The 26779-nt window shown below is 37.7% G+C and overlaps 1 protein-coding gene across 3 annotated transcripts in view; it reads left to right on the forward strand.

Moving 5' to 3' along the window:
- The first annotated feature begins 3934 nt into the window (after positions 1 to 3934).
- Positions 3935 to 26779, forward strand: part of LOC127442900 (gastrula zinc finger protein XlCGF8.2DB-like) — a 37175-nt gene continuing 14330 nt past the window's right edge. The window contains exons 1-2 of one of the 3 annotated variants that reach the window (XM_051701265.1): positions 3935 to 4351; positions 10002 to 10054. In XM_051701265.1, coding sequence (XP_051557225.1) covers positions 4258 to 4351; positions 10002 to 10054 — 147 coding nt within the window. In that variant the 5' untranslated portion in view covers positions 3935 to 4257. Of the gene's footprint in view, positions 4352 to 10001; positions 10055 to 22394; positions 23934 to 26779 lie in introns of those variants that run through there. The other 2 variants (XM_051701267.1, XM_051701266.1) reach the window with 2 other exon arrangements.

Below are 26779 nucleotides of genomic sequence, written 5' to 3' on the forward strand. Positions count from 1 at the left end.
CTCAGTGCCCCTCAGGCCATAATATCGAGGCCGCTGATTGGCTAAATTTCTTTTGCACATGTGAATATCTTGTGTCATCATTGGTTGGCACTGCTCCACCGAGGGGCGCTGGAAAAAGCGCCCCCAACCATGCGCAGACGGTGGTGGCTGGGACTCTTGACGAGAGAAGGGATGAAAAGGAAGCTAATTTCCCCCCACATAATGATTTGTATTTTATATATTGCATGTTATTATGCATTTTAAACACAGACATACTTAAACATTTTTAGTCATTTTTTTAAACTTATTTAAACTTTCCACCAGGTATGGACAAGCTGCCACTGATGAACAGTTTCACAAATAAATGCAAGCCTTTTACATGCCTTCAGTGTATGAAAAGTTTCAAACATAAAGAAAATCTTATGAAGCACATAAGTCACACTGTAGAGGGGCCTTTCACCTGCAATCAGTGTGGGAAAACTTTCCCACATAAAGAAAGTGTTACTAAGTACATGAAAATTCACATTGGAGAGAAGCCTTACACATGCCATCAGTATGGGAAGACTTTCATTCTGAAGAAAAATCATATAGCTGTGATCAGTGCTGCAAAACCATTTTTTTTTTTTAGCATCTGTCTTAAGAACACACTGGAATATTCATGCAAATGAGAAGCCTTACTTGTGTTTTGTTTAGTTTGTGGAAAATGTTTTTCACAGCTGCACAATTTAAAGAGCACCAGAGAATACATACCAGTGTGAGAGATCATGTGTGCTCTGAATGTGGTTAAGCTTTTTACAAAGCTTATAACTTGAAACAAAAGTGTTGTCATTTCTCTACGTCTCCTGTAACCACCTCAGAGAATTTGCCTCCATAGCAGTGATCAATCGATGATCCTCCAAGTCAGCTACGACCTTCGCCAGCATTGCCGACATGCTCGACAGTTGACGCTGAATCTCTCCCGCCGCACCGTCCAAACCGAGTCCCAGGTCTGCGGCCCTTTCTGGGCTATCAGCTTGAGCACTTAAGTGTCTTTTAATGTCTCCAGTGCTCGAGGATTTTGAATTCTTTGACATATTGTCTTCATAGAACATTTATGGATCAGGGTGTATAGAATCTCACCGGTTTATGGCATTAAAAACTAGCAAAGTGCGCAGAGCTCACCATTCACACGTCCAACCCTCGCATGGTATCACGTGACTCAGAGAAGCACACAGTTTGTTTTTTTGGGCTGTTCAAGGAGTAAAATACTGTACATGTACCCACTTATGGGGAAATTTGGGATTAAATTGGAATTAAATTTCCCTGTTTATTGTTATTAAAACTATTTTAGGAGGAGGTAAAGGTTTTAATTGTGCTTGCACATAACTGATATGAGTACATTGTGCATTAAGTGAGATTAATGGATTAATGATATTAATGGATCATCACAATATCCCTGATCTAGTCCTATATTCTAAGTCTGTTATTTTAGCCAAGTGTTACATTCACAACATGAGAACTGCACAATAAAGGCATTTATATATTTACAATGGCCTTACAAACATGGGAAAAATGACACTATAGTCTTAAAACCATAAATCTTTTCAAATGTAAAGGCCCTATTTAAATCATTGTTATCCTCTCTGTTTTTGTGATCAGCCTATTATATAACCTGTAAATTAATATATTTCCAGCTAAGGCTAAACATTATAATGTACATCACTTGTGAGTTTTACCCTAGAGCTCATTTTACGCATATCGCAGATTTCACATCTTACATTAATAATTTCTTAGAAGATCCTAGAGATGAAAATGACAGTATGGTGAATAGATAATCAATATCATTAGATAGATACCATCCGAGCTGCTGTGCTCAGCTCCTTTTAGGGAACATTTAGTTTCTATAACAACTATGGAAAGCCAACAAGAACGAGAAGAGCTTATTATTGATTATTGCATCATAATGAATGTGACGCCACATATAACAACAGAATGTGGGCAGACTGTACACAGTATATAACACACACACTCTCAAAATCTCTTCAGTTCAGTGATTATCCGACTCCCAACTGTATATAGACAATCACTGCTAAGACAGTATACGAGTGTAGAACAACTCTGATGAAGATAATGACTCCTACATCAGCCACAGTAGAGAACAGCCCATGAGGACAGACAGACAGACAGACAGACAGACAGATAGATAGACAGATAGATAGATAGATAGATTGAGAATAGACAACTAAATCATTTTTTTAATTTTTTGAGCACTTTTTTTAAAACATTATTTATTTGCATCAGGGTTTCAATATTAATCTTAATGTTGGTATTACAAAATGTAGGGCATTTTACTGTATATGGAGGCTTCTGAGTAACTCTTGCTTTGTGAATATACACTGCCTAGCCAAACAAAGTTGCATACTCTAATATTACGTTGGACCGCCATTAGCTTTGATTACGGTACGCATTCATCGTGGCAACCGTTTGCAATGTCACAACATTTATTTATGTCCAGAGTTGCATTGATTTTTGGCCGAGATCTTGTATTGATGATGGGAGATTCTAAGCACTCCGTAAAGCCTTCTCCAGCACATCCCAAAGACTTTCAATGGGGTTAAGGTCAGGAGGACTCTGTGGTGGCCAATCCATGTGTGAAAATTATTCCTCATGCTCCCTGAACCATTCTTTCACAATTTGAGACAGATGAATCTTGGCATTATTGTCCTAGAATATGCCCGTGGCATCAGGGAACAAAAAATCCTTTGAAGAGATAACCTGATCATTTAGTACATTCAGGTAGTCAGCTGACCCCAGATTATAACACTGCCTCTAGAGGCTTGTTCAATGGGCACTATGCATGACGGGTGCATCGCTTCATGTGCTTTCCCTCTTACCGCCCATCGCTTTGGAATATGGTAAATCTGGACTCATCAGACCACATGACCTTTTTCCATTGCTCCACAGTCCAATCTTTATATTTGAAGTTGTTTTTTCCGATTAGCCTCAGTAACATGTGGCTTTCTTGTGGCCACACAGCTGTTTAGTCCCAATCCTTCAAGTTCTTGTTGCATTATGCGTGTGGAAATGATCTTACTGTGAGTTCTACTGTCAGTTTGTTATGATGTGACTACACCAAGCATTTTAGTGATCTCTGATCACGATCATTCAAGATTTTTTCCCGACCACATTTCTTCTGTGAAGCTTACGGTTCACCACTATCCTTCCAGGTTTTAGTAATGCGTTGGACAGTTCTTTACCCAGTTAGAGTGATTTAAGCAATTTCCTGTTTTCTTTGCTTGATGCATACAGGCCAATAATTTGCCCTTTCTGAAACACAATAATATCTTTTCTACGACCACGGGATACGTCTTCTGACATGGTTGTTTAAGAAATGAGAAGCTACACACTTCATCAGTTAGGGTTTAAAGAATTGTTGCCAACTGAAACAATTAATCACTGCAATAATGATCCAATCATAAGTTCTTAAGTATCTGCTTTTTTTTTTTTTCTTCTTCTTCTTTTTGGACAGCCAGTGTAAAACTTGCTGAAATAATTATGATGTTTAGGATAGTGGTTCTCAACCAGGGGGTCAGGACCCACTTAGGGGCCTCAGCACACTTCCAGGGGGACCTCAAGATCTCTTAATATTATTTAAAATATGATATGTTATTATAATTTGTATATAATTATTATAATTCAACTTACTGAAAATGCTAAAAATGTCATATCTCCCTTCAACAGCTTGCTTTTTATGAAGTTCTAGACATTCCTGGAATCATAAGTTTTAAGGAAATATCTTATAACAGATATATCTTATAATATAAATATCTAATAGCCTACATGGGGGGCCTTCGAATGTTTTCTCCGACATTGGGGAGTTAAAAGGTTGAGAACCACTGGTTTAGGACACGTTTCTCTAGCAGTAGATGGCGGTAGTTTGCGGTCCGCCAATTAAAAAACAAGAAGAAGAAGAAGAAGATGATGATGACGCAGAAGGATATTAGCGCTGCCAGTTTGTTTGTTTGTTTATAATCCATCTTCCGAGCATTGGACAGTAAACAACGGCATAGTCGGAAATATAAAGTTCAAATATCCAACATCAGACTTTAACTCAGTGTAATCCGGACTAACTACAGTTTAAGCAGCGCGATACTTACATAGTGCGTATAGAAGTATGGAAGTTCATCCGTAAAAATCCCGCGAATATTCTCATCCTAAACGTGACGAAGACTTGTTTCAACACGAACAGGAATAACTCCAGGTGTTACAACTGAGATCTGAGTGATAAATCATTGTAAAATGATGTTTATTAAAGAAGAGAGTGAGGACATGAGTTATCCAGAACCATGCAGTTCAAATGCCATGAAAGATGAAGAGACTGAGGAACAAAGAGGTTTGTGTTCATTCTTTAATTCATCAATCAGCTACAACAAATTCAATCCATTAGAATGTGTGATCAGGCCAGTCTCATCACTCATTTAGGCCAATCCATTATCCACCCTGAAGAAAAAAATGGTTAACTTAGAAAATGTGGTTCATGTGGTAACATCTAAATTAACTGTTTTAATTAGTAAAAAATATTATTTAACATCACTGAATCAAACTGACTACATGAGGTTACACCAACAGAACAAATGTTAAGGGTTAAATCAAGTAGAAAAAGGTCTTTTACAGGTTATCATGTTATAGTGTACAACATTTTGAAATTACTGCTACTATAATGTATCCTAAAAAATAAAATAAAAAACTAATTTGCCTTACTTTTAATAGGATTAGAAATGTTTTGAAAATAATACCATTATTCCTTTTTGTGTGTATTTCTGTTGTTGATAACTTAAAAAAATGAACAAAAGCATACACATCCAATGGCAAAAAAGCTAAATGTGGCTGCCCTACCAAATTGGTATCAGAAAAAGAGAGAAAAGTCAGCAAACCACGGCTCCAAAATTAGGAAAATGTATTTTAATGTTATCACCTAAGGTGACGTTTCGAGCCCACGGCTCTTCATCAGACAATAAAACCATTCAAAGGTCAGCCCTTATGTATCCCGGAACAGTCAATCAATATACATAATGATTAACCAGAGATAAACACTAGAAAATGTTGTGATGCCTCAATGTGCACAAAGAGAATAAACAATCAAACTGAAGACCACCAAAAAATGCAAAACAGAGAAGAAAAATAAATAAATAAAATAATATTAGTGAATCATGATAACAGAAATGATAACAAAAATGAATAGTATTAACAATGATGATAATAATATATACAGTACTGTGCAAAATTCTTAGGCACATAAGATGTTTCACAAAAGCATTTGTCTTAGGAAAGTTATTTATATCTTCAGCTTTAGTGTGTCAATAGGAAATATAAATGTTAGACTCCCAAACATTACTTTTGCAAATAGAAAAGATTAGAATAGAAGAACAGGGAGCCCTGCAACAGATGTCATAGCCCCCACAAAGCCCCCCACTGAACATCGTGTCAGTCTGAGGTTACATAAAGAGACAGAAGCAATTGAGACAGCCTAAACAGATAGAAGAACTGCGGCAAATTCTCCAAGAAGCTTGGAACATCCTATCTGCCAACAACCAAGAAAAACTGTGTCCAGGTGTACCTAGGAGAATTGGTGCTGTTTTAAAGGCAAAGGTGGTCACACCGGATATTGATTTAGCTTTTTTATGTTTACTGGACTTTGTATGACATTAAGTGATAAATGAAAACTATTTATGGCATTATTTTTGAAGACATCCTCACTATGCAACATTTTTCACAAGTGCCTAAAACTTTTGCACAGTACTGTATATAAATTCAAAGTGCAAATAATGATGTTACTAAAAAAATTTTTTATGTACAAATACAAATATGTAAAGTATAATAAACAAGTACAAATAACACAAAGTATATACAAAAACAATCAAAATCCAGAGGCAAAAAACATCAGGTTAAGATACCACCATAATACCATCAGGACATGGGGCAAAGGAAAAGTCACATTAACTAAAGGTGAAAACCCAATCAATGCACAAATGAACGTCCTTTTACATGGACAACCTTATTGCAGACTATTTTTAATACAGCTAGACTACTGTATATTGCACAGAAAATAAATAAGAAATATTTAAGAAATTAGATACATGTTAGAGAAAGGAACAAATGTCAAACTCTTCATTCAGGCCTTTAGGTGCTACAGTATCTAGAGAGTAAATCCAATAGGTTTCACGCCTTAAAAGCATATTATTAATGTCACCTCCCCTTTGAGGACACTTCACTGATTCGATACCTATATACTGAAGTGTGGAAACAGAATGTCTTAAAGCAGCAAAATGCTGTGCTGCTGGACTCTTAGGATCTTGATGCCTAATAGCACTTCGATGTTCGGAGATACATGTTTTAAGAGGTCTACTGGTTTTACTGATATAACAAAGTCCACAAGGACAACGCAGCATGTAAATAACATTCACGTTCTTACAAGAAATAATTCTTCTAATTCCTCTAATTTTAAAAGTATTTCCAGTATGTGGGTGTTTGAAAGTTTGTGTTTTGTAAGTAAAATTATATTGTTGACAATCATTACATCGATAGTTGCCAGAAGGCACATTACTCAAAAAATGAGATACTTGAGGAGTAGATAGATCGGCTCTGACCAACATATTGCCTAAGTTGGGTGGTCTCCTATATACCAAATGAGGTGCTTTTTCAAAAAGAAAATTGAGTTGGGGGTCACTGTCGACGATGTACCAGAATATCTGATTGATGCTGGTAGTCATCATCTCTACTACAGATCCTCTGGATATGGCTAAATTGAGAAATTGGTAAAGAATGCTTCAATGGAACAGGGTGGTAAGAAGACCCATGTAGTAACATATTACGGTCAGTGGGTTTAAGGTATAGACTTGTTTCAACACCAGTCGTGGTATTGTTGACATATACATCTTGAAAATTAATTCCATCACAATGGAACTCCATAGTAAATTTTAATGCACTACTGCTATCATTAACAACCCTAACCCTAACCCTAACCCATATGAAAAAAATATCACCAGGGCTCCAGACTGCGACTAAAGTGGTCGCAAATGCGACCAAAAATAAATTATTGCTACAATAATTTAAAATCTAGTCGGCATTGGCGACAGTCAGGTTATATGCGTTCAAATGCGATTTCGTCAGATATCATCTTGTGAGTTAATGAATATATCTTTAGAGCACGCACTAGTGTGTTATGCGCCGCTTTTCACCCTTTCTGTTTCTGACGAGGTCGCTCACTGCACGCAACAACAAACCCAGCGCGAGAGAGTCGTAAACGAACGACTGTATTGAACTGGGTCTTTTTCATGAATCACCCAAAAAGAACTGAGGGTTTGAACTCAGGAGCTCATGTTAGCAGTTTGAATCAGATTCACTTTCTCAGCAAATCAGCTGACGTGTCAGTGAGCTCACAACTAAGAGCGCAGACATTTCAAAATAAGAGTCCCAAGTGTATTTTGGGCTTCTTTATAATTAAAATTCCTGTATTGTGTACCACTTTATTTTCTTCTGGTAATTATTGATTGGGATTGGAGCAGCACAATAAAATGCATCTGGGATTTCATTCAGTTTGCACTCTTGTAGTCTCTGTGTCTGGGCCATCCGGTAACCATAAAGAAAGACTAAGGTGGTATTTTAAAACAATATATATATATATATATATATACAGTGCATCAGGAAAGTATTCACAGCGCTTCACTTTTTCCACATTTTGTTATGTTACAGCCTTATTCCAAAATGGATTAAATTCATTATTTTCCTCAGAATTCTACAAACAATACCCCATAATGACAACGTGAAAGAAGTTTGTTTGAAATCTTTGCAAATTTATAAAAAAAAAAAAAAAAAAAAAAAAAAAGAAATCACATGTACATAAGTATTCGCAGCCTTTGCTCAATACTTTGTTGAAGCACCTTTGGCACCAATTACAGCCTCAAGTCTTTTTGAGTATGATGCTACAAGCTTGGCACACCTATTTTTGGGCAGTTTCTCCCATTCTCCTCTCAAGCTCCATCAGGTTGGATGAGGAGCTTCGTTGCACAGCCATTTTCAGATCTCTCCAGAGATGTTCAATCGGGTTCAAGTCTGGGCTCTGGCTGGGCCACTCAAGGACATTCACAGAGTTGTCCCGGAGTCACTCCTTTGTTATCTTGGCTGTGTGCTTAGGGTCACTGTCCTGTTGGAAGATGAACCTTCACCCCAGTCTAAGGTCCAGAGCGCTCTGGAGCAGGTTTTCATCAAGGATGTCTCTGTACATTGCTGCATTCATCTTTCCCTCGATCCTGACAAGTCTCCTAGTTCCTGCCGCTGAAAAACATCCCGACAGCATGATGCTGCCACCACCATGCTTCACTGTAGGGATGGTATTGGCCAGGTGATGAACGGTGCCTGGTTTCCTCCAGACATGATGCTTGCCATTCAGGCCAAAGAGTTCAATCTTTGTTTCTCATGGTCTGAGAGTCCTTCAGGTGCCTTTTGGCAAACTCCAGGCGGGCTTTCATGTGCCTTTTACTGAGGAGTGTCTTCCGTCTGGCCACTCTACCATACAGGCCTGATTGGTGGAGTGCTGCAGAGATGGTTGTTCTTCTGGAAGGTTCCCCTCTCTCCACAGAGAAATGCTGGAGCTCTGTCAGAGTGACCATTGGGTTCTTGGTCACCTCCCTGACTAAGGCCCTTCTCCCCTGATCGCTCAGTTTGGCTAGGCGGCCAGCTCTTCTTCCATTTACAGATGATGGAGGCCACTGTGCTCATTGGGACCTTCAGTACTGCAGAAATTTTTCTGTGCCCTTCCCCAGATCTGTGCCTCGATACAATCCTGTCTCGGAGGTCTACAGACAATTCCTTGGACTTCATGGCTTGGTTTGTGCTCTGACATGCACTGTTAACTGTGGGACCTTATATAGACAGGTGTGTGCCTTTCCAAATCATGTCCAATCAACTGAATTTACCACAGGTGGACTCCAATCAAGTTGTAGAAACATCTCAAGGATGATCAGTGGAAACAGGATGCACCTGAGCTCAATTTTGAGTGTCATGGCAAAGGCTGTGAATACTTATGTACATGTGATTTTTTTCGTTTTTTATTTTTAATAAATTTGCAAAGATTTCAAACAAACTTCTTTCACGTTGTCATTATGGGGTATTGTTTGTAGAATTTTGAGGAAAATAATGAATTTAATCCATTTTGGAATAAGGCTGTAACATAAAAAAATGTGGAAAAAGTGAAGCGCTCTGAATACTTTCCGGATGCACTGTATATACAGGTGCTGGTCATATAATTAGAATATCATCAAAAAGTTGATTTATTTCACTAATTCCATTCAAAAAGTGAAACTTGTATATTATATTCATTCATTACACACAGACTGATATATTTCAAATGTTTATTTCTTTTAATTTTGATGATTACAACTGACAACTAAGGAAAATCCCAAATTCAGTATCTCAGAAAATTAGAATATTGTGAAAAGGTTCAATATTGAAGACACCTGGTGCCACACTCTAATCAGCTAATTCACTCAAAACACCTGCAAAGGCCTTTAAATGGTCTCTCAGTCTAGTTCTGTATGCTACACAATCATGGGGAAGACTGCTGACTTGACAGTTGTCCAAAAGACGACCATTGACACGTTGCACAAGGAGGGCAAGACACAAAAGGTCATTGCAAAAGAGGCTGGCTGTTCACAGAGCTCTGTGTCCAAGCACATTAATAGAGAGGCGAAGGGAAGGAAAAGATGTGGTAGAAAAAAGCGTACAAGCAATAGGGATAACCGCACCCTGGAGAGGACTGTGAAACAAAACCCATTCAAAAATGTGGGGGAGAACCACTACGCACAGACGTATGCAAGACATGGGTTTCAGCTGTCGCATTCCTTGTGTCAAGCCACTCTTGAACAACAGACAGCGTCTGAAGCGTCTCGCCTGGGCTAAAGACAAAAAGGACTGGACTGCTGCTGAGTGGTCCAAAGTTATATTCTCTGATGAAAGTAAATTTTTGCATTTCCTTTGGAAATCAGGGTCCCAGAGTCTGGAGGAAGAGAGGAGAGGCACACAATCCACGTTGCTTGAGGTCCAGTGTAAAGTTTCCACAGTCAGTGATGGTTTGGGGTGCCATGTCATCTGCTGGTGTTGGTCCACTGTGTTTTCTGAGGTCCAAGGTCAACGCAGCCGTATACCAGGAAGTTTTAGAGCACTTCATGCTTCCTGCTGCTGACCAACTTTATGGAGATGCAGATTTCATTTTCCAACAGGACTTGGCACCTGCACACAGTGCCAAAGCAACCAGTATCTGGTTTAAGGACCATGGTATCCCTGTTCTTAATTGGCCAGCAAACTCGCCTGACCTTAACCCCATAGAAAATCTATGGGGTACTGTGATGAGGAAGATGCGATATGCCAGACCCAACAATGCAGAAGAGCTGAAGGCCACTATCAGAGCAACCTGGGCTCTCATAACACCTGAGCAGTGCCACAGACTGATCGACTCCATGCCATGCCGCATTGCTGCAGTAATTCAGGCAAAAGGAGCCCCAACTAAGTATTGAGTGCTGTACATGCTCATACTTTTCATGTTCATACTTTTCAGTTGCCCAAGATTTCTAAAAATCCTTTCTTTGTATTGGTCTTAAGTAATATTCTAATTTTCTGAGATACTGAATTTGGGATTTTCCTTAGTTGTCAGTTGTAATCATCAAAATTAAAAGAAATAAACATTTGAAATATATCAGTCTGTGTGTAATGAATGAATATAATATACAAGTTTCACTTTTTGAATGGAATTGGTGAAATAAATCAATTTTTTGATGATATTCTAATTATATGACCAGCACCTGTATAATATGAGATCAGGCTTTTGACACTTAGGAAAATTGAGGGACTTGTACACAACTATTACACAAGGTGTAAAAATTCATTGATGCTCAAGAAGACATCACACTACTATATGCATACTATACTTTATGTAAATATCTGTAATGTAGATTCTGAAGAGCAGTACTAAATAAAAAAAAATCTCTTACATTTGTATAAATTATGAAAGGGGTGTGAACGTTTATGAGACAAAAGGGAATGCAAATAATTATCTTAACTATATATTCTGTATATTAAACCTCAGATTAATGGGTTATCAGCTGTCTTTTCTTTGGCTTTCTATCTGGTTTCTGAACAGCAATCTAAATCGAGCAATTCTGTGATTTGGCAACTAAAAACAATTTATTTAGTCTGGAGCCCTGATCAATGTAACGTTTCCACAATGTAAAATGTAATCTGAGAAAGGATTACATTCTTGACTACACAAATTGTTGTTCAAATAAACCACAGAATAGAGAGGCAAAACTAGGGACCATTTTATAACCCATGCTGATTCCAGAAACCTGTAAATAAAAATCAGATCCGAAAATGAAATAATTACGTGACAGCACCAATTTAATCAAATCAAGTAGACATAAAGTGCTAGGAACCTTGCAAGACCGTTGATTTAAATAAAACTCTGCTGCGTTAAGACCGCCTTCAAATGGAATAACCGTCCGATTGGAAAATTAAAGCAGATACATACACAATCACGAGAGCTTCACGGGTCTTCTTAAGTGTGTCTGATATCAACACCTGAAGCTCCTTTACTACTGAAAATCCACTTATATAACGGATAATTCTGCTTGACATGTGTTTGTGCTTAGATTAAATTTAAACCGAAATGGTGCGCCTTTTTTGCACTTTCTTTGTCTTTCCTGACTTTGTTGCATTTTAATATCATGTAGTAACACACTGACATAGTGATTGATGTATGTTGTCATGAAACAGAGACCCTCCCCTCCAAATCCAAACACAAGTGGTCACAGAAGTGACCAGGTGTAAACAGCGATGGTTCTCACCTGACCACATGTGATCGGACCATCCAAGACGCATCGTAATACCAGGTGTAAACGGGGACTCTGTGAATGTTGGCCGACTCAGAGCCACTGCTGAAGCAAATTGCATTGTATTAATCTTTCATCCAGCGCTTTATAAGCACTAAATATGCCTCTCGTAACTTAAATGTGCATCTGTGCAGTACGAATGAAGCATGCTTTTGCACAAACTGCCACAGCGCACATCAGCATGCTCCAAAGACAAGACAGCGCAGAGCGAAACTTCCGTGATTAATAGTGCGTTCCATTTGTACATGGAAGTCGGAAATTCTGAGTTCCCAGTAGGAACTTTTAACTGGAACGCCCTCTCAAGTTGGAGTTCCGACTCGGAAACTCGGAGGAACCGCAACATCCCCGACTTCAGAATCCAAAATGGCTGCTCAGTGCATCAACAGTAAGTGAAACAGTAGTAATTTATTGTTTATTAGCACTTCTGTTTGTCAGTGTCTCAATAAACTCAGTGGTGCACACAGTACTATCCAACCTCTGTCTGTGGACATGACACTTCGGCATTATCTGTGCAAAATACAGCTTTTTTTATGTGTTTTTATCGACTGGTATTGCTAACAATGGCTACTCCCCCCACCCCGTTGTTTGGAAAGTAAACTTTTTTTTAACTTGTTAGTTTTACATTATTTGGTTAGATTTGCTCTGTAGTTGTTTGTATTTCCAAAGAGCAAGCACAGCAAAGGTTTGCCTGGACACATCCATCTTGGATTTCCGACTTGTGTACTGGAACGCGGTCAACTCGGGTGTGATGTCATTCCCAGCTCCGACATCCGACTTCCGAGGTAAATGGAACGCACCAGATGTCGAGCCTCACTCGATATTGCGGCAGCCGGTGGAGACCACAAAGCTTATGTGTCCCATTTGAATTCTACAGAGAACATTCTGTTATAAAGCTCTATATGGAGCAAGTCAAACCTCTCAAACTGATAGACAGCCTCTACATAATAAACCGCACTGACAAGGTAAAGAGTAGACAAAGACATATCAGTTTTTAGAATACACTTAATCATCCTTACTAAAAAATGTGTTTGTTTTTTTTAAAGTTACACAAGCTGGTACTGTAACTGGTACAGATTCAATTTAAATCTATTAGGGCAAATCTGTTAGACTTTATTTTTATTACAACTGTGCAAGTTGTTGTTAAAGGATTCTAAATGTGTTTAGGCTATTTCATAACAAATAGTATAGTATTTTTTTTTATTTTTTAGAAAAGACTATTAACAATAAACTAACCACAGTAAAGAGGTGCCATCCATGGTCTTACTTGTGGTAATGGCCTTATCGTTACAAATGCCACTGTTAAACAATGGTAGAACAATGGTAAACTTTTGTGTAGGCAGGTACAGTTTAGAATGAAGGGGTTAAAACTTGAATTGAATTATGGACAAATTATTGACAACTTTTCCTCCTGTTGTGTCCTCCTATTCTAACTGGTTATGTTTTCCTTCATATATTCCAAAGGATACTTCAACCATTAGGCTTGTGTCCTGCTAAACTGATATCATTCTCATTCAAATAAAATGTCCAGAGAAATGCATGCAGTTACATTCTCCACTTATTTTCAGTCTCTTATTAAAAATGCTGCAGTGAATAAAAACAAACAAATAAAAAAACTTGATTACTGGAAATTCAAAAAACAGAAGTAAATATTGAGATAAAAAGACAGAATAATAAAGTTAGTAGTAAACTTCTAAATAATACATTATCTCTTCAGTGGAGGAATTGGCTAGTAAAGTAGTAGAATCCAAACATCACCAATAAAGAAGAGTGCTTCTTATCTAATACACCCTTTTCTGAGGTGTGAATTAGTGAGGTTGCAAAAATTCTGAAATCATTGAAAAATTTAAATGCAAAAGATTTTTGTAATCAGACTATATCATTTTAAGTCTCATTATGATATGTTGTCCCCCTTATGCATAAATTGGTAAATATTTGTTTACAGAAGGCAGTTTTCCTACAATCATGGAAACATGGTGACAAAGTCTGGTGACAAACGATCAAATGATCGACCTATTAGTATTCAGCCTATATTTTCCAAAGTATTTGAAAGAAATTCTCACAAACCAATTAACTGAATATCTTGAATGAGAGAACCTGTTAAATGAACATCAGTTTGGTTTTCATAAGCAACGCTCAACTGTTTCTGCTGTTCTTCTTTTCACAGAACATATTTGCACAACCCTTAAAAAACATCAAATTATTTTAGTTATAGATTTCCATATAGCTTTTGATACAGTTAATCACATACTTCATATAACTAAACTACACAGTCTTAATCTGTCAATAAATAGTATTGTCATTATACTTTATCATCGTATGTAAATAATCGTATACAACCAGCTAAAATAGGTACAACAGTCTCTCAGCGAGCACTTAACCAATCCACACTAATTGCACATACTATCGAACTTAACTTGCACGCACACTCAAAAAACTTCTGTCTCTTTCTGTCTCTTTCTTCTGTGCTAGCACCTATACTACTCCAGCCACCTTGAGAGTTTGGCAGTACAACACTGTAGATGTTGTTGAACTTTGTATGACAAATTGCTTGCTATGGTCCTCATTTGTAAGTTGCTTTGGATAAAAGCATCTGCTAAGTGACTAAATATAAATGTATACCTTGTACATTTGGAGTTCCACAAGGCTCGATTCTCGGGCCACTTCTATATAAACTATTTACATTTAGCTTCTATAGCCAATAAACCACTTACCACTAACATTATAAATACCTTGGTCTTACTCTTAACACAGACCTAATATACCAACAAACAAAAAAACCTAGTAAAACAATTAAATAAAAAAAAAAAATAAAAATAAAAACAAATATATATATATACGCACGCACACACACATACATACATACATACATGGTTGGGGAGTAATGGGATTACATATTTAAAATACAAAATATAAGTAACTATTCTACTACAGTTACAATTTAAATAATTGGTAATTAGAATACAGTTACATTCAAAAAGTATTTTGATTACTGAAGAGATTACTTTGCATTTTATTGTCATTTGTTTCATTTAATATTTAGTCCTTTCAGATGGAAAACATTTATACATATAAATGATGCGATCCAAAGTGCGTTTGAACAGCGGCGAAACACTTTCTTATGATGTGTTACATTCATACGAGCAGACAGAGAAGTAAGTTTGAAGTAAGTTTGGAGCAGAAGAAATAGAAATAAACCTTGTGTAAATTGTCAGCTTTACGCTAATCTAAAATGCTATTTCTAGCCATTTTACCTGCACGTTACCAGGCACGATCATATTTTTTTATCAAGAAAATTCACGTTGGATCATAATTTCTTTTTTTCTAGTAAGACCTTTGATATTAGGGCAAAAATTGTGTTCTTGATAATAATTTTTGTTTTATTTTCCTGTAAAAAAAAATCTAAAAATCCTTTAGATTTTTGACTTACTGTACTGGCAGAGTTTTTATAGTCAAAACAAATGAAAAAAATCTACCAGTGCTGAAGAAGTAATCCAAAGTATTTAGAATGCGTTACTGACCTTGAGTAATCTAACAGAATGTGTTACAAATGACATTTTACAGCATGTATTCTGTAATCTGTAGTGGAATACATTTCAAAAGTAACCCTCCCAACACTGTATATATAAATATTAAGGGAACACATAATCATCACAGTATAACACTAAGACAATTAAACTTCAGGCATATCAATCTGTCCAGTTAGGAAGCCTAAGCCATTGTGAATCAATGTCACCTGTTTTGGTGCAAATGAAAGTGACAACAGGTGCACTGGAGAGGCAAAAGCAAGACAACCCCCCAAAAGGGAATGGTTTTGCAGTTGGTGGCCACAGACAATTACTCTCTCCTTATCCTTCCTGACTGATTCTTCTCTAGTTTTGCGTTTTGCTAGTGTCCTTGTTACTACTGGTAGCATGAGGCGGTACCTGCAGCCCACAGGTAGTCCAGCTCCTCCAGGATGGCACATCCATATGTGCCGTCGCATGAAGGTTTGCTGTGTCTCCCAGTACAGTCTCAAGAGCATGGAGGTGATACCAAGAGACGTGCTGTTACACGAGGAGAGCTGGACAGGGCCGTAGAAGGGAATCAGCCCAGCAGCAGGACCGGTATCTGCTCCTTTGTGTGAGGAGGAACAGGAGGAGCACTGCCAGAGCCCTACAAAATGACCTCCAGCGGGCTACTGGTGTGCATGTTTCTGACCAAACTGTCCGAAACAGACTTCATGAAGGTGGCATGAGGGCCCGACGTCCTCTAGTGGGACCTGTGCTCAGCCCAGCACCGTGCAGCTCGATTGGCATTTGCCAGAGAACACCAGAATTGGCAGGTTCGCTATTGGCACCCCGTTCTCGTCACAGATGAGAGCAGGTTCACACTGAGCACATGTGACAGACATGTGAAAGAGTCTGGAGACTCCGTGGTGAATGTTATGCTGCCTGCAACATCATCCAGCATGACCGGTTTGGTGGTGGGTCAGTGATGGTCTGGGGAGGCATATACTTGGAGGGTCACACAGACCTCCACGTGCTAGCCAACGGTACCCTGACTGCTGTTAGGTACCGGGATGAAATCCTCAGACCCATCGTCAGACCTTACGCTGGTGCACTGGGCCCTGGGTTCCTCCTGGTGCAGGACAATGCCTGGCCTCATGTGGCCAGAGTGTATAGGCAGTTCCTGGATGACGACGGCATTGATGCCATTGACTGGCCCTCATGTTCCCCAAACCTGAATCCAATTGAGAACCTTTGGGACGTTATGTATCGGTGCATCCGATGCCACCAAGTAGTGCCACAGACTGTCCAGGAGCTCACCGATGCCCTGATCCAGGTCTGGGAGGAGATCCCCCAGGACACCATCTGCCGTCTCATCAGGAGCATGCCCAGACGTTGTCAGGAGTGCATACAGGCACGTGGGGGCCATACACACTACTGAGTCACATTATGAGTTGCCGTGATGAAATTCACACAAGTTGGAACAGCCTGTGATTTCAATTGTTTATTTTGATTGTCGGTGTGAGTTTGAATCCAGCCCTCAGTCGGTTGGTGATTTTGGTTTCCATTGACCGTTGTTATGTCATTTTGTTCTCAACAAATTACACAATGTACAGTAAAGATTTTGATTCCCTTAATTTTTTTGAGCAGTGTGTGTGTGTGTGTGTGTATATATTACATAACTGGCGGCCAAAAGTTTGGAATAATGTACAGATATTGTTCTTATGGAAAGAAATTGGTACTTTTATTCACCAAAGTGGCATTCAACTGATCACAATGTATAGTCAGGACATCAATAATGTGAAAAATAACTATTACAATTTTAATTTTTTTTTTTTTTTCTACTTCTTGATCTACTTTAAAGAGTTCTCATAAAAAAAAATCCTCCACGTGCAGCAATGACAGCTTTGCAGATCCTTGGTATTCTAGCTGTCAGTGGGTGACATTTCACCCCATGTTTCCTGTAGCATTTGCCATAGATGTGGCTGTCTTTTTGGGCACTTCTCACATACCTAACAACAATTTCAAGCACTGTATAGCCTTCATTCCTCAAAACAATGATTGACTGACATGCCAGTCTATTGCATACTGTGGCAACTCAAAAAAAAAACACAAAGACGATGTTAAGCTTCATTTAACAAACCAAATAGCTTTCAGCAGTGTTTGATTATAATGGCAAGTGATTTTCTAGTACCAAATTAGTAATTTAGCATGATTACTCAAGCATAAGGTGTTGGTGACTACCACCCCTGGAGTCACGAGTTCGAATCCAAGGTGTGCTGAGTGACTCCAGCCAGGTCTCCTAAGCAACCAAATTGGCCTGGTTGCTAGGGAGGGTAGAGTCACATGGGGTAACCTCCTCATGGTCGTGATTAGTGGGTCTCACTGTCGATGGGGCGCATGGTAAGTTGTGCATGGATTGCGGAGGGTAGCATGAGCCTCCACATGCGGAGTCTTGATCAAAAATGACTTTTGTTTTGGTGCTGTTTTTTCACATCAGTAATGTCCTGACTATACTTTGTGATCAGTTGAATGCCACTTTGGTGAATTAAAGTATCAATTTCCTTCCAAAACAGCAAATTCTGTACTTTATTCAAAATTTTGTCCACGAGTGTGTGTGTATAATATATATTATACACACTGCTGTTCAAAAGCTTGGGGTCACTTTACTGAAATGTTTCACATGATCTTAAAAATCTTTTGATCTGAAGTCGTATTCTTAAATGTTTAAAATTAGTTTTGTAGAAAAAAATATAATTGTGCCAACATATTAATTTATTTCATTACAAAACTAAAATTGTATTTGACTTTGACCAAATAATAAAGAAAAGCAGCCAATAAGTGCCAGGCATAGATGGGAACTCCTTCAATACTGTTTAAAAAGTTGAGAAAATGTCAAGAGTACATTTCTGCAAATTCTAGATAAAGGGTGACTACTTTGAAGATGCTAAAATATAACACAATTTTGATTTGGGATTTTTATAGTCACAACATAATTCCCATAGTTCCATTTCTGCTATTACATAGTTTAGATGACTTAAATATTATTCTAAAATAAAGAATAAGTGACCCTAAACTTTTGACCGGTAGTGTGTATATATTTATTTATACAGTGTATATTTTAAATACATCCTCATCTTTCTCAAACTGTAGCTTGTTTATACCTTAATTTGGTTATATTGTCATCTATTTCTTACTGTTTACCTATCTGGTCTTTTACTACCCAAGATGCTCTAGATCTCATTATACTAATTTATAATAAAGCTCATAAAATACTGTTTGCACTCCCTCTTTACACCCATCATTGCTTGGCTTTACAAAAACTTTTTTTTTTATAAATGGAACTTAATGAAATGAAATTCAAATTCAAAATGGACTACTTCGACCTGAAATTTTTACTTTATTGCCTACATATACTCAGCAAGACGATCAAGAATTACATGATCAATCACTAACAAATTAAATCATGTACCAAGTTTTATGAATAATTATTTACTTCCATAAATTATATCTTTTTATGATTTTTTCTTATCTATTTAAGTTTACTATCACAGGATATCTATTTCTTTGTGTATTACAAGAGGAATGAGTACTATATTCATACAAATAAATACACAAAGTTACATCCACTTTTTGTGCACCAATGAACAAAAAACAAATCAACAGTTGTGAATTATCAGTATTTTATGTGCCTATGCACATACATAATATACATGCTATTTCTTACTCAAGGTAGCGCTGTTGTTTCAGTGATTGACTTGATTTACATTTGACAATGCTATTTGATGAAGAAACAAAATCGAAGTAAACTTATAGTAAGTGCAACACAAACAGTATGATATGACTATTGTCATATGGGTGTACTACTGAATAATGTCAGTTGTGCATCTATTTAGACTCAACAAGTGCCTGAGAAAATACACATTAGTTAGACAAGTTACACATACATTGCACGTGTAGATTATGTGTTATGTGTAGCTCAGTATGTGTTTGACAGTCAGTTGCATCTCTTTAAATTTCAGTGTGAATATAATCAGTCCTGTTCTTGATTTGTCCAGATTTGTTGTTATATCTTTAATTTATGAAAAATAAAACATAAATATCAAAATATATTTGTATTTTTTTCTGAATTTTTTTTGAAAATATTTTGAAAAGTTTACTCTATCTGGGCATTTTGTAGATCCCTTTTTGATAGATATAAGTGCTGGGTCTATAAAGACCTGAAAATATATGAGTGTTTGGGAAAATTACAATGCATATAAGGGTTAAACAATGTTGAATAATCATGTATTCATTAATTCTCTTTTAGTTTTTTTTATCTTTATTTTTTCTTTTTCTGTCTTGCTATGTTTCTTTGTTTCTTTTTCCCTTACTAAATGCTTATTTTTTCCACTATCATTGTTCCTTATTCTTACTATATTATTTTTCTATCTATTATTATTTTATTTTTTTGCACCTCTTGAAAATCAGATCTTCTTATTTGAGCCTGGAAAACATCGTTTTTGCTTTTAAACAGTTTTTTCCCTGTATAAATAAATTCAAACTTGCCTTTTTGTGGGGCATGGGATTTTGGCTAGTGAAGATGCTGAGTGGCTAGTGACCTTGGAAAATTACTAGCCACAGTGGCCGTTGAGCCAAAAAGTTAATTTCAAACCCTGCACATAACACATGATTTTTTGAGTCGCGGTTTTTAGGACAACAATGACGTCCGAGTCTGATCAAAGGGCTAATTTTTTTTCCCCCTCCCTCAAACAAGCGTGCTTTATTGCTGTTCTTATCTGTCAGAATGACGGGAAGACATTTGGAATTATCCCTTAAAGTCATGGATGACTGACAAGCGCTGTCACTCACTCACAAACACAAGAGTGTGCCCATGCATGTGAAAGAAGCCACATATATCAGGTAAATATGATAAAATCAAAACTGCTATTCTAGATTTAAATGGCTTTAACACCAAAATGTTTCTCATGTTTTTCAAACTGGTCCTTAAAGTGCTTTGTACTCTGAAATATTAAATAATGAGCAATACCAAGTACGAATATTGAAATGTCAGAATAATAGTAGAGAGAATTATTTATTTGAGCTTTTATTTCTTTCATCACATTCCCAGAAGTTTACATTCACTTTGTTAGTATTTGGTAGCATTGCCTGTAAATTGTTTAACTTGGGTCAAACGTTTTGGGTAGCCTTCCACAAGCTCCTCACAATTAGCTGCGGGCCCATTCCTCCAGACAGAACTGATGTCAGGTTTTTAGGCCTCCTTGCTCGCACACACTTTTTCAGTTCTGCCCACACATTTTCTATCAGATTGAGGTCAGGGCTTTGTGATTGCCACTCCAGTACCTTGACTTTGTTGTCCTTAAGCCATTTTGCCACAACTTGAGTTATACTTGGGGTCATTGTCCATGGAAGACCCATTTGCGACCGAGTTTTAACATCATGGCTGATGTCTTGAGATGTTGCTTCAATATAACCACATAATTTTCCTTCATCATGATGCCATCTGTTTTGTAAAGTCCCTCCTGCAGCAAGGCACCCCCACAACATGATGCTGCCACCCCCATGCTTCACAGTTGGGATGGTGTTCTTCGGCTTGCAAGCCTCACCCTTTTTCCTCCAAACATAACGATGGTCATTATGGCCAAAGAGTTACATTTTTGTTTCATTAAACCAGAGGAAACTTCTCCAAAAAGTAAGAAACTTGTCCCCATGTGCAAACTGTAGTCTGGCTTTTTTATGGCGGTTTTGGAGCAATGGCTTCTTCCTTGCTGAGCAGCCTTTCAGGTTATGTCGATATAGGACTCATTTTACTGTGGATATAGGTACACTACCGGTCAAAAGTTTTGAAACACTTATTCTTTATTATCATTTTTTTTTTTTTTTTTTCACATTTTAGAATAATTGTAAAGTCATCAAAACTATGAAATAACAAATGGAACTATGGGAATTATGTTGTGACTAAACAAAATCCAAAATAAATCAAAACTGTGTTATATTTGAGCATCTTCAAAGTAGTCGCCCTTTGCCTAGAATTTGCAGACATGTACTCTTGACATTTTCTCAACCAACTTCTTGAGGTATCACCCTGGGATGCTTTTTAAACAGTATTGAAGGAGTTCCCATCTATGTTGGACACTTATTGGCTGCTTTTCTTTATTATTTGGTCCAAGTCATCCATTTCAAAAACTTTTTTTTATTTATTTATTTTTTATAAATTTTAGTTTTATAATGAAATAAATGAATATGGTGGCACAGTTATATTTTTGTCTACAAAACTAATTTCAAACATTTAAGCATACGCCTTCAGATCAAAAGATTTTTAAGATCATGAGAAACATTTCAGTCAGGTGTTTCAAAACTTTTGCCCGGTAGTGTACTTGTCTACCTGTTTCCTCCAGCATCTTCACAAGGTCCTTTGCTGTTGTTCTGGGATTGATTTGCACTTTTCAACCAAACTACATTCATCTCTAGGAGACAGAATGTGTCTCATTCCTGAGCAGTATGATGGCTGCGTGGTCCCATGGTGTTTATACTTGCATACTATTGTTTGTACAGATGAACGTGGTACCTTCAGGCATTTGGAAATTGCTCCCAGGGATGAACCAGACTTTTGGAGGTCCACAGTTTTTTTTTTTTTATGAGGTCTTGACTGATTTCTTTTGATTTTCCCATGATGTCAAGCAAAGAGGCACTGAGTTTGAAGGTAGGCCTTAAAATACATCCACAGGTACACCTCCAATTCAGTACACCTCCTGTCAGAAGCTAATTGTCTGAAAGCTTGACATCATTTTCTGGAACTTTCCAAGCTGCTTAAAGGCACAGTTAACCTTAGTGTATGTAAACTTACGTTTCAATGACTTCAGCATAAGTGTATGTAAACTTCTGACTTGAACTGTAGTTTCTTGTGGACACTTGTACATTCCTGCTATAAAAATTGGGGTGAATTTTATATCCTTAATTGTAATATTTGTCCTTTGAAATAAAATACCATTTTGTGTTTTCATTTTAGATCTGATGCAAGTGAAAGAGGAAAGTCCAGAACTGAATGAAGTGGAAGAGAAACACCATCCATATCAGACACTTTATTGTTTCAAAACAAAACATAAGTCTTTTAGTGACTCACAGACTGAAAATCATTTATCACAAAAAAGAACTAAAAGAACAAGAGTAAAACATTCTTTCACCTGTCATCAGTGTGGAAAGAGTTTTGGACATAAAGCAGATCTTAAGCGTCACATGAGTAATCACACTGGAGAGAAGCCTTTCACCTGCCATCATTGTATGAAGAGTTTCAAACGCAAAGAAAATCTTACTAGGCACATAAGAAGTCACACTGGTGAGAAGCCTTTCACCTGCCATCAGTGTGGGAATACTTTTACACGTAAAGCAAGTCTTCATAAGCACATGAGAATTCACACTGGAGAGAAGCCTTTCACATGCCATCAGTGTGGGAAGAGTTTCAGACAGGCATGTAATCTCAAAACTCATCTGTCCTTGCACTCTGGAGAAAAGTTATATAGCTGTGATCAGTGTGGCAAAACATTTTCTTCAACATCAATCTTGAGAACTCACCTGAAAAGTCATGCAGAAGAGAAGCCCTACTTGTGTTCAGTTTGTGGAAAGAGTTTTTCACAGCTGCACACTTTAAAAGAGCACCAGAACATACATACTGGTGTGAGAGATCATGTGTGCTCGGAGTGTGGGAAGGCTTTTCACAGAGCTTTCGACTTGGAACGTCACAAAAGAATCCATACTAGAGAAAAACCTTACAAGTGTTCACATTGTGGAAAGAGTTTCAGTCAGTCAGGAGCCCTGAAAGCACATGAGAGAGTGCACACTGGAGAGAAGCCATACCACTGCACTTCATGTGGGAAGAGTTTCACTAGTTCAGGAAGCCTGAAAAAACATCAGACAATGCATACTAGTGAGAGGCCGTACCATTGTAGTTTGAGTACATTTACCGTACATGGGCAGTAAGAATCTACCACAGGTTTTTGAGTTGTCGAGCTAAAGCCTTAATCTCTCTGTCCAAGTATAGATGACATTATACGAATCTGTGAACAAAGGAGGTCAGCTGAGAAAGTGACAGATGCTTTTTGGTTGACCTTTTCATAGTAGCGGGTTGAAGTCAGCTACAGTGAGAGCACACAACAACACAGGTACAACAACATGGAAAATGTTACAGCCATGTGCATTTCTTACATTTGTTACGTGTTGATTTTGGTGCTGATCAGACGTACGTTATATGTTGTACTTGTGGGGACGTCCAAAGGCAGAAGATGACACTATTTGCTCCTGGATTGTTCTAGCTATACGAGCTCTGCTTTGCTTTACTTTTATCCTTTTAATCACTGTGTAAAGTGTAATAATATTTAGACTGAGGATAGATGTTGTGAAAAAAATAGACGATTAAGAAAATATATGTTTTGTCTATTTTCCTAGTGATCGCTGGTATTTGTTGTCTGAATACTTAAATAGTTCAGTATCTGTACCTGTCATTTGCTCATGCTGCATATTCAATAAAAATCATGCTTTCTGCCTCATTATATGAATGGAATCTGCATGAGATCAGTAAAAGATCTTTATTTTTATAGCAGCTTTTTGAGATTTGGCACAAAATACTTCACAAAATACAACAAATACAATTGCAGGTCATCTTCATAGCAACGAACGTTAATATTGTATTTTCGAGTCACAGAACCAAGCTTTAACATATAGTATAGTGAAAACAATAATAGCCCTAACAGGGATCTTTGGGGAACACTGCATATTCATTTTTAAAGAGGAGGACATCTCATCTCTAACAGACACTATAAATTTCCTATTCGACAAGTAGGAAACAAACCACCCCAAATATTCCCACCCATCTCTTTAATTTATCAATTAAAACTGAATTATCAACCGTATCAATCACTGCAGTTAAATCAAGCAACACTTCCACCAAGACCGCCATCAATAAGTCCCCTAATTGGTCACTCTAAGAAGGGCAGTTTCTGTACTGTGGTTTTCTCTAAAACCTGACTGAAATTTTTCAGCAATATTGTTAACCTTCACTACCTCCAATTGTTGCTTAGCTACAGCTTTCTCTATTATTTTAGAGATGAAAGGTAATTTTGAGACTGGTCTATAGTTATTTGCAACCGAAGTATGGAATTCCTTGAAAAGTCTTAAAGGAACAACATCTGTATTGCAACTAGATGGTTTCAACTTATGTACAATTTTATAAAGATCTTGCTCTGAAATATAGGAGCAACTTGTATTTTATCTGTAGTAAATACTATGTCAAAATGAATGCTTTTATGATCTGACACAAGTGTCCTCTATTTTTAGATTACTCTAAACTAACACAAGATCTAATGTATGACCACGATTATGCACTGGACCTGTTACATGCTGCTTTAAATTAAAAGATAGTGTAATGCAAGGCTCCAGAATGCAACTAAAATGGTCGCAAATGTGACCAAAAATAATCTAGTCGGCACTGGTGACAGTCGGGTTGTGTGTGTGATCTTATGCTGTTTCATCAGATATCATCTTGTGAGTAATTGAATATATTTTTAGAGCATGTCTCATGCTGCTTTTCACCCGTTCTGTTTCTGACGAGCTCGCTGCACTGCATGCTACAACAAACACAGCGCAAGAGAGTCGTAAACAAATGACTCTTTTGAACCGGATCTTTTTCATGAATCAACTGAAAAGAAGGGTTTGAACTCAGGAGCTCAGGTTAACAATTTGAATCAGATTCACTTTCTCAGCAAATCAGCCATCAGTGAGCTCACAACTGGGAGTGCAGACATTTCAAAATAAGAGTCCCAAGTGTATTTCGGGCTTCTTTATAATTAAAAGTCCTGTATTGTGTACCACTTTTTTTTTTTTTTCTTCTGGCAATTATTGATTGGGATTGGATTAGCACAATAAACTGCATCTGGGATTTCATTCAATTTGCACTCTTGTAGTCTCTGTGTCTGGGCCATCTGGTAACCATAAAGAAAGACTAAGGCAATATTTTAAAACAATAATTTAGGAAAAAAAAATAATATATATTTATACAGTTGTGCTCAAAAGTTTACATACCCTTGGAGAATTGGTAATATATGTACCATTTTTAAAGAAAATGTGTGAGCAGGCAAAACACATTTCTTTTATTTCTTATGGGATTCATATTCAACTGTAGGTTATAACAGAATGGCACAATCATAAAACAAAACATGGCAACAAAGAAAAAAATGAAATGACCCCTGTTCAAAAGTCTGCATACCCTTAGTTCTTAATACTGTGTATTGTCCCCTTTAGCATCAATGACAGCATGCAGTCTTTTGTAATAGTTGTCTATTAGGCCCTAAATTCTTGCAGGTGGTATAGCTGCCCATTCGTCTTGGCAAAATGCCTCCAGGTCATGCAAAGTCTTTGGTCATCTTGCATGAACCGCACGTTTGAGATCTCCCCAGAGTGGCTTGATGATATTAAGGTCAGGAGACTGTGATGGCCACTCCAGAACCTTCACCTTTTTCTGCTGTATCCACTGGAGGGTCAACTTGGCCTTGTGCTTAGGGTCATTGTCATGCTGGAAAGTCCAAGAGCGTCCCATGCGCAGCTTTCGTGCAGAAGAATGCAAATTGTCTGCCAGTATTTTCTGATAACATGCTGCATTCATCTTGCCATCAATTTTCACAAGATTCCCCGTGCCTTTAGAGCTCACACACCCCAAAACATCAGTGAGCCACCACCATGCTTCACAGTGGGGATGGTATTCTTTTCACTATAGGTCTTGTTGACCCCTCTCCAAACATAGCGCTTATGGTTGTGACCATAAAGCTCAAATTTTGGTCTCGTCACTCCAAATTACAGTGTGTCAGAAGCTGTGAGGCGTGTCAAGGTGTTGTCGGGCATATTGTAACCGGGCTTTTTTGTGGCATTGGCGCAGTAAAGGCTTCTTTCTGGCAACTCGACCATACAGCTCATTTTTGAGTATCGTCGTATTGTGCTCCTTGAAACAACCACACTGTCTTTTTCCAGAGCAGCCTGTATTACTCCTGAGGTTACCTGTGGGTTTTTCTTTGTATCCCGAACAATTCTCCTGGCAGTTGTGGCTGAAATCTTTCTTGGTCTACCTGACCTTGGCTTGGTATCAAGAGACCCCCAATAAGTGATTGAACAGTACTGACTGATATCTTTTTATATCCTTTTCCATCTTTATAAAGTTCCATTACCTTGTTACGCAGGTCTTTTGACAGTTCTTTTCTGCTCCCCATGGCTCAGTATCTAGCCTGCTCAGTTTATCCACGTGAGAGATGATGATTCTTCTTTTTAGGTTTTTATTGGTGGTTGGCAAACCAGCTTATAGGTGCTTTACCGCCACCTACTGGACAGGAGTGTGGATCAGAAGATTTGGCA

This window comes from Myxocyprinus asiaticus, chromosome 6 (genome assembly GCF_019703515.2).
Source record: "Myxocyprinus asiaticus isolate MX2 ecotype Aquarium Trade chromosome 6, UBuf_Myxa_2, whole genome shotgun sequence".
Taxonomy (NCBI): domain Eukaryota; kingdom Metazoa; phylum Chordata; class Actinopteri; order Cypriniformes; family Catostomidae; genus Myxocyprinus; species Myxocyprinus asiaticus.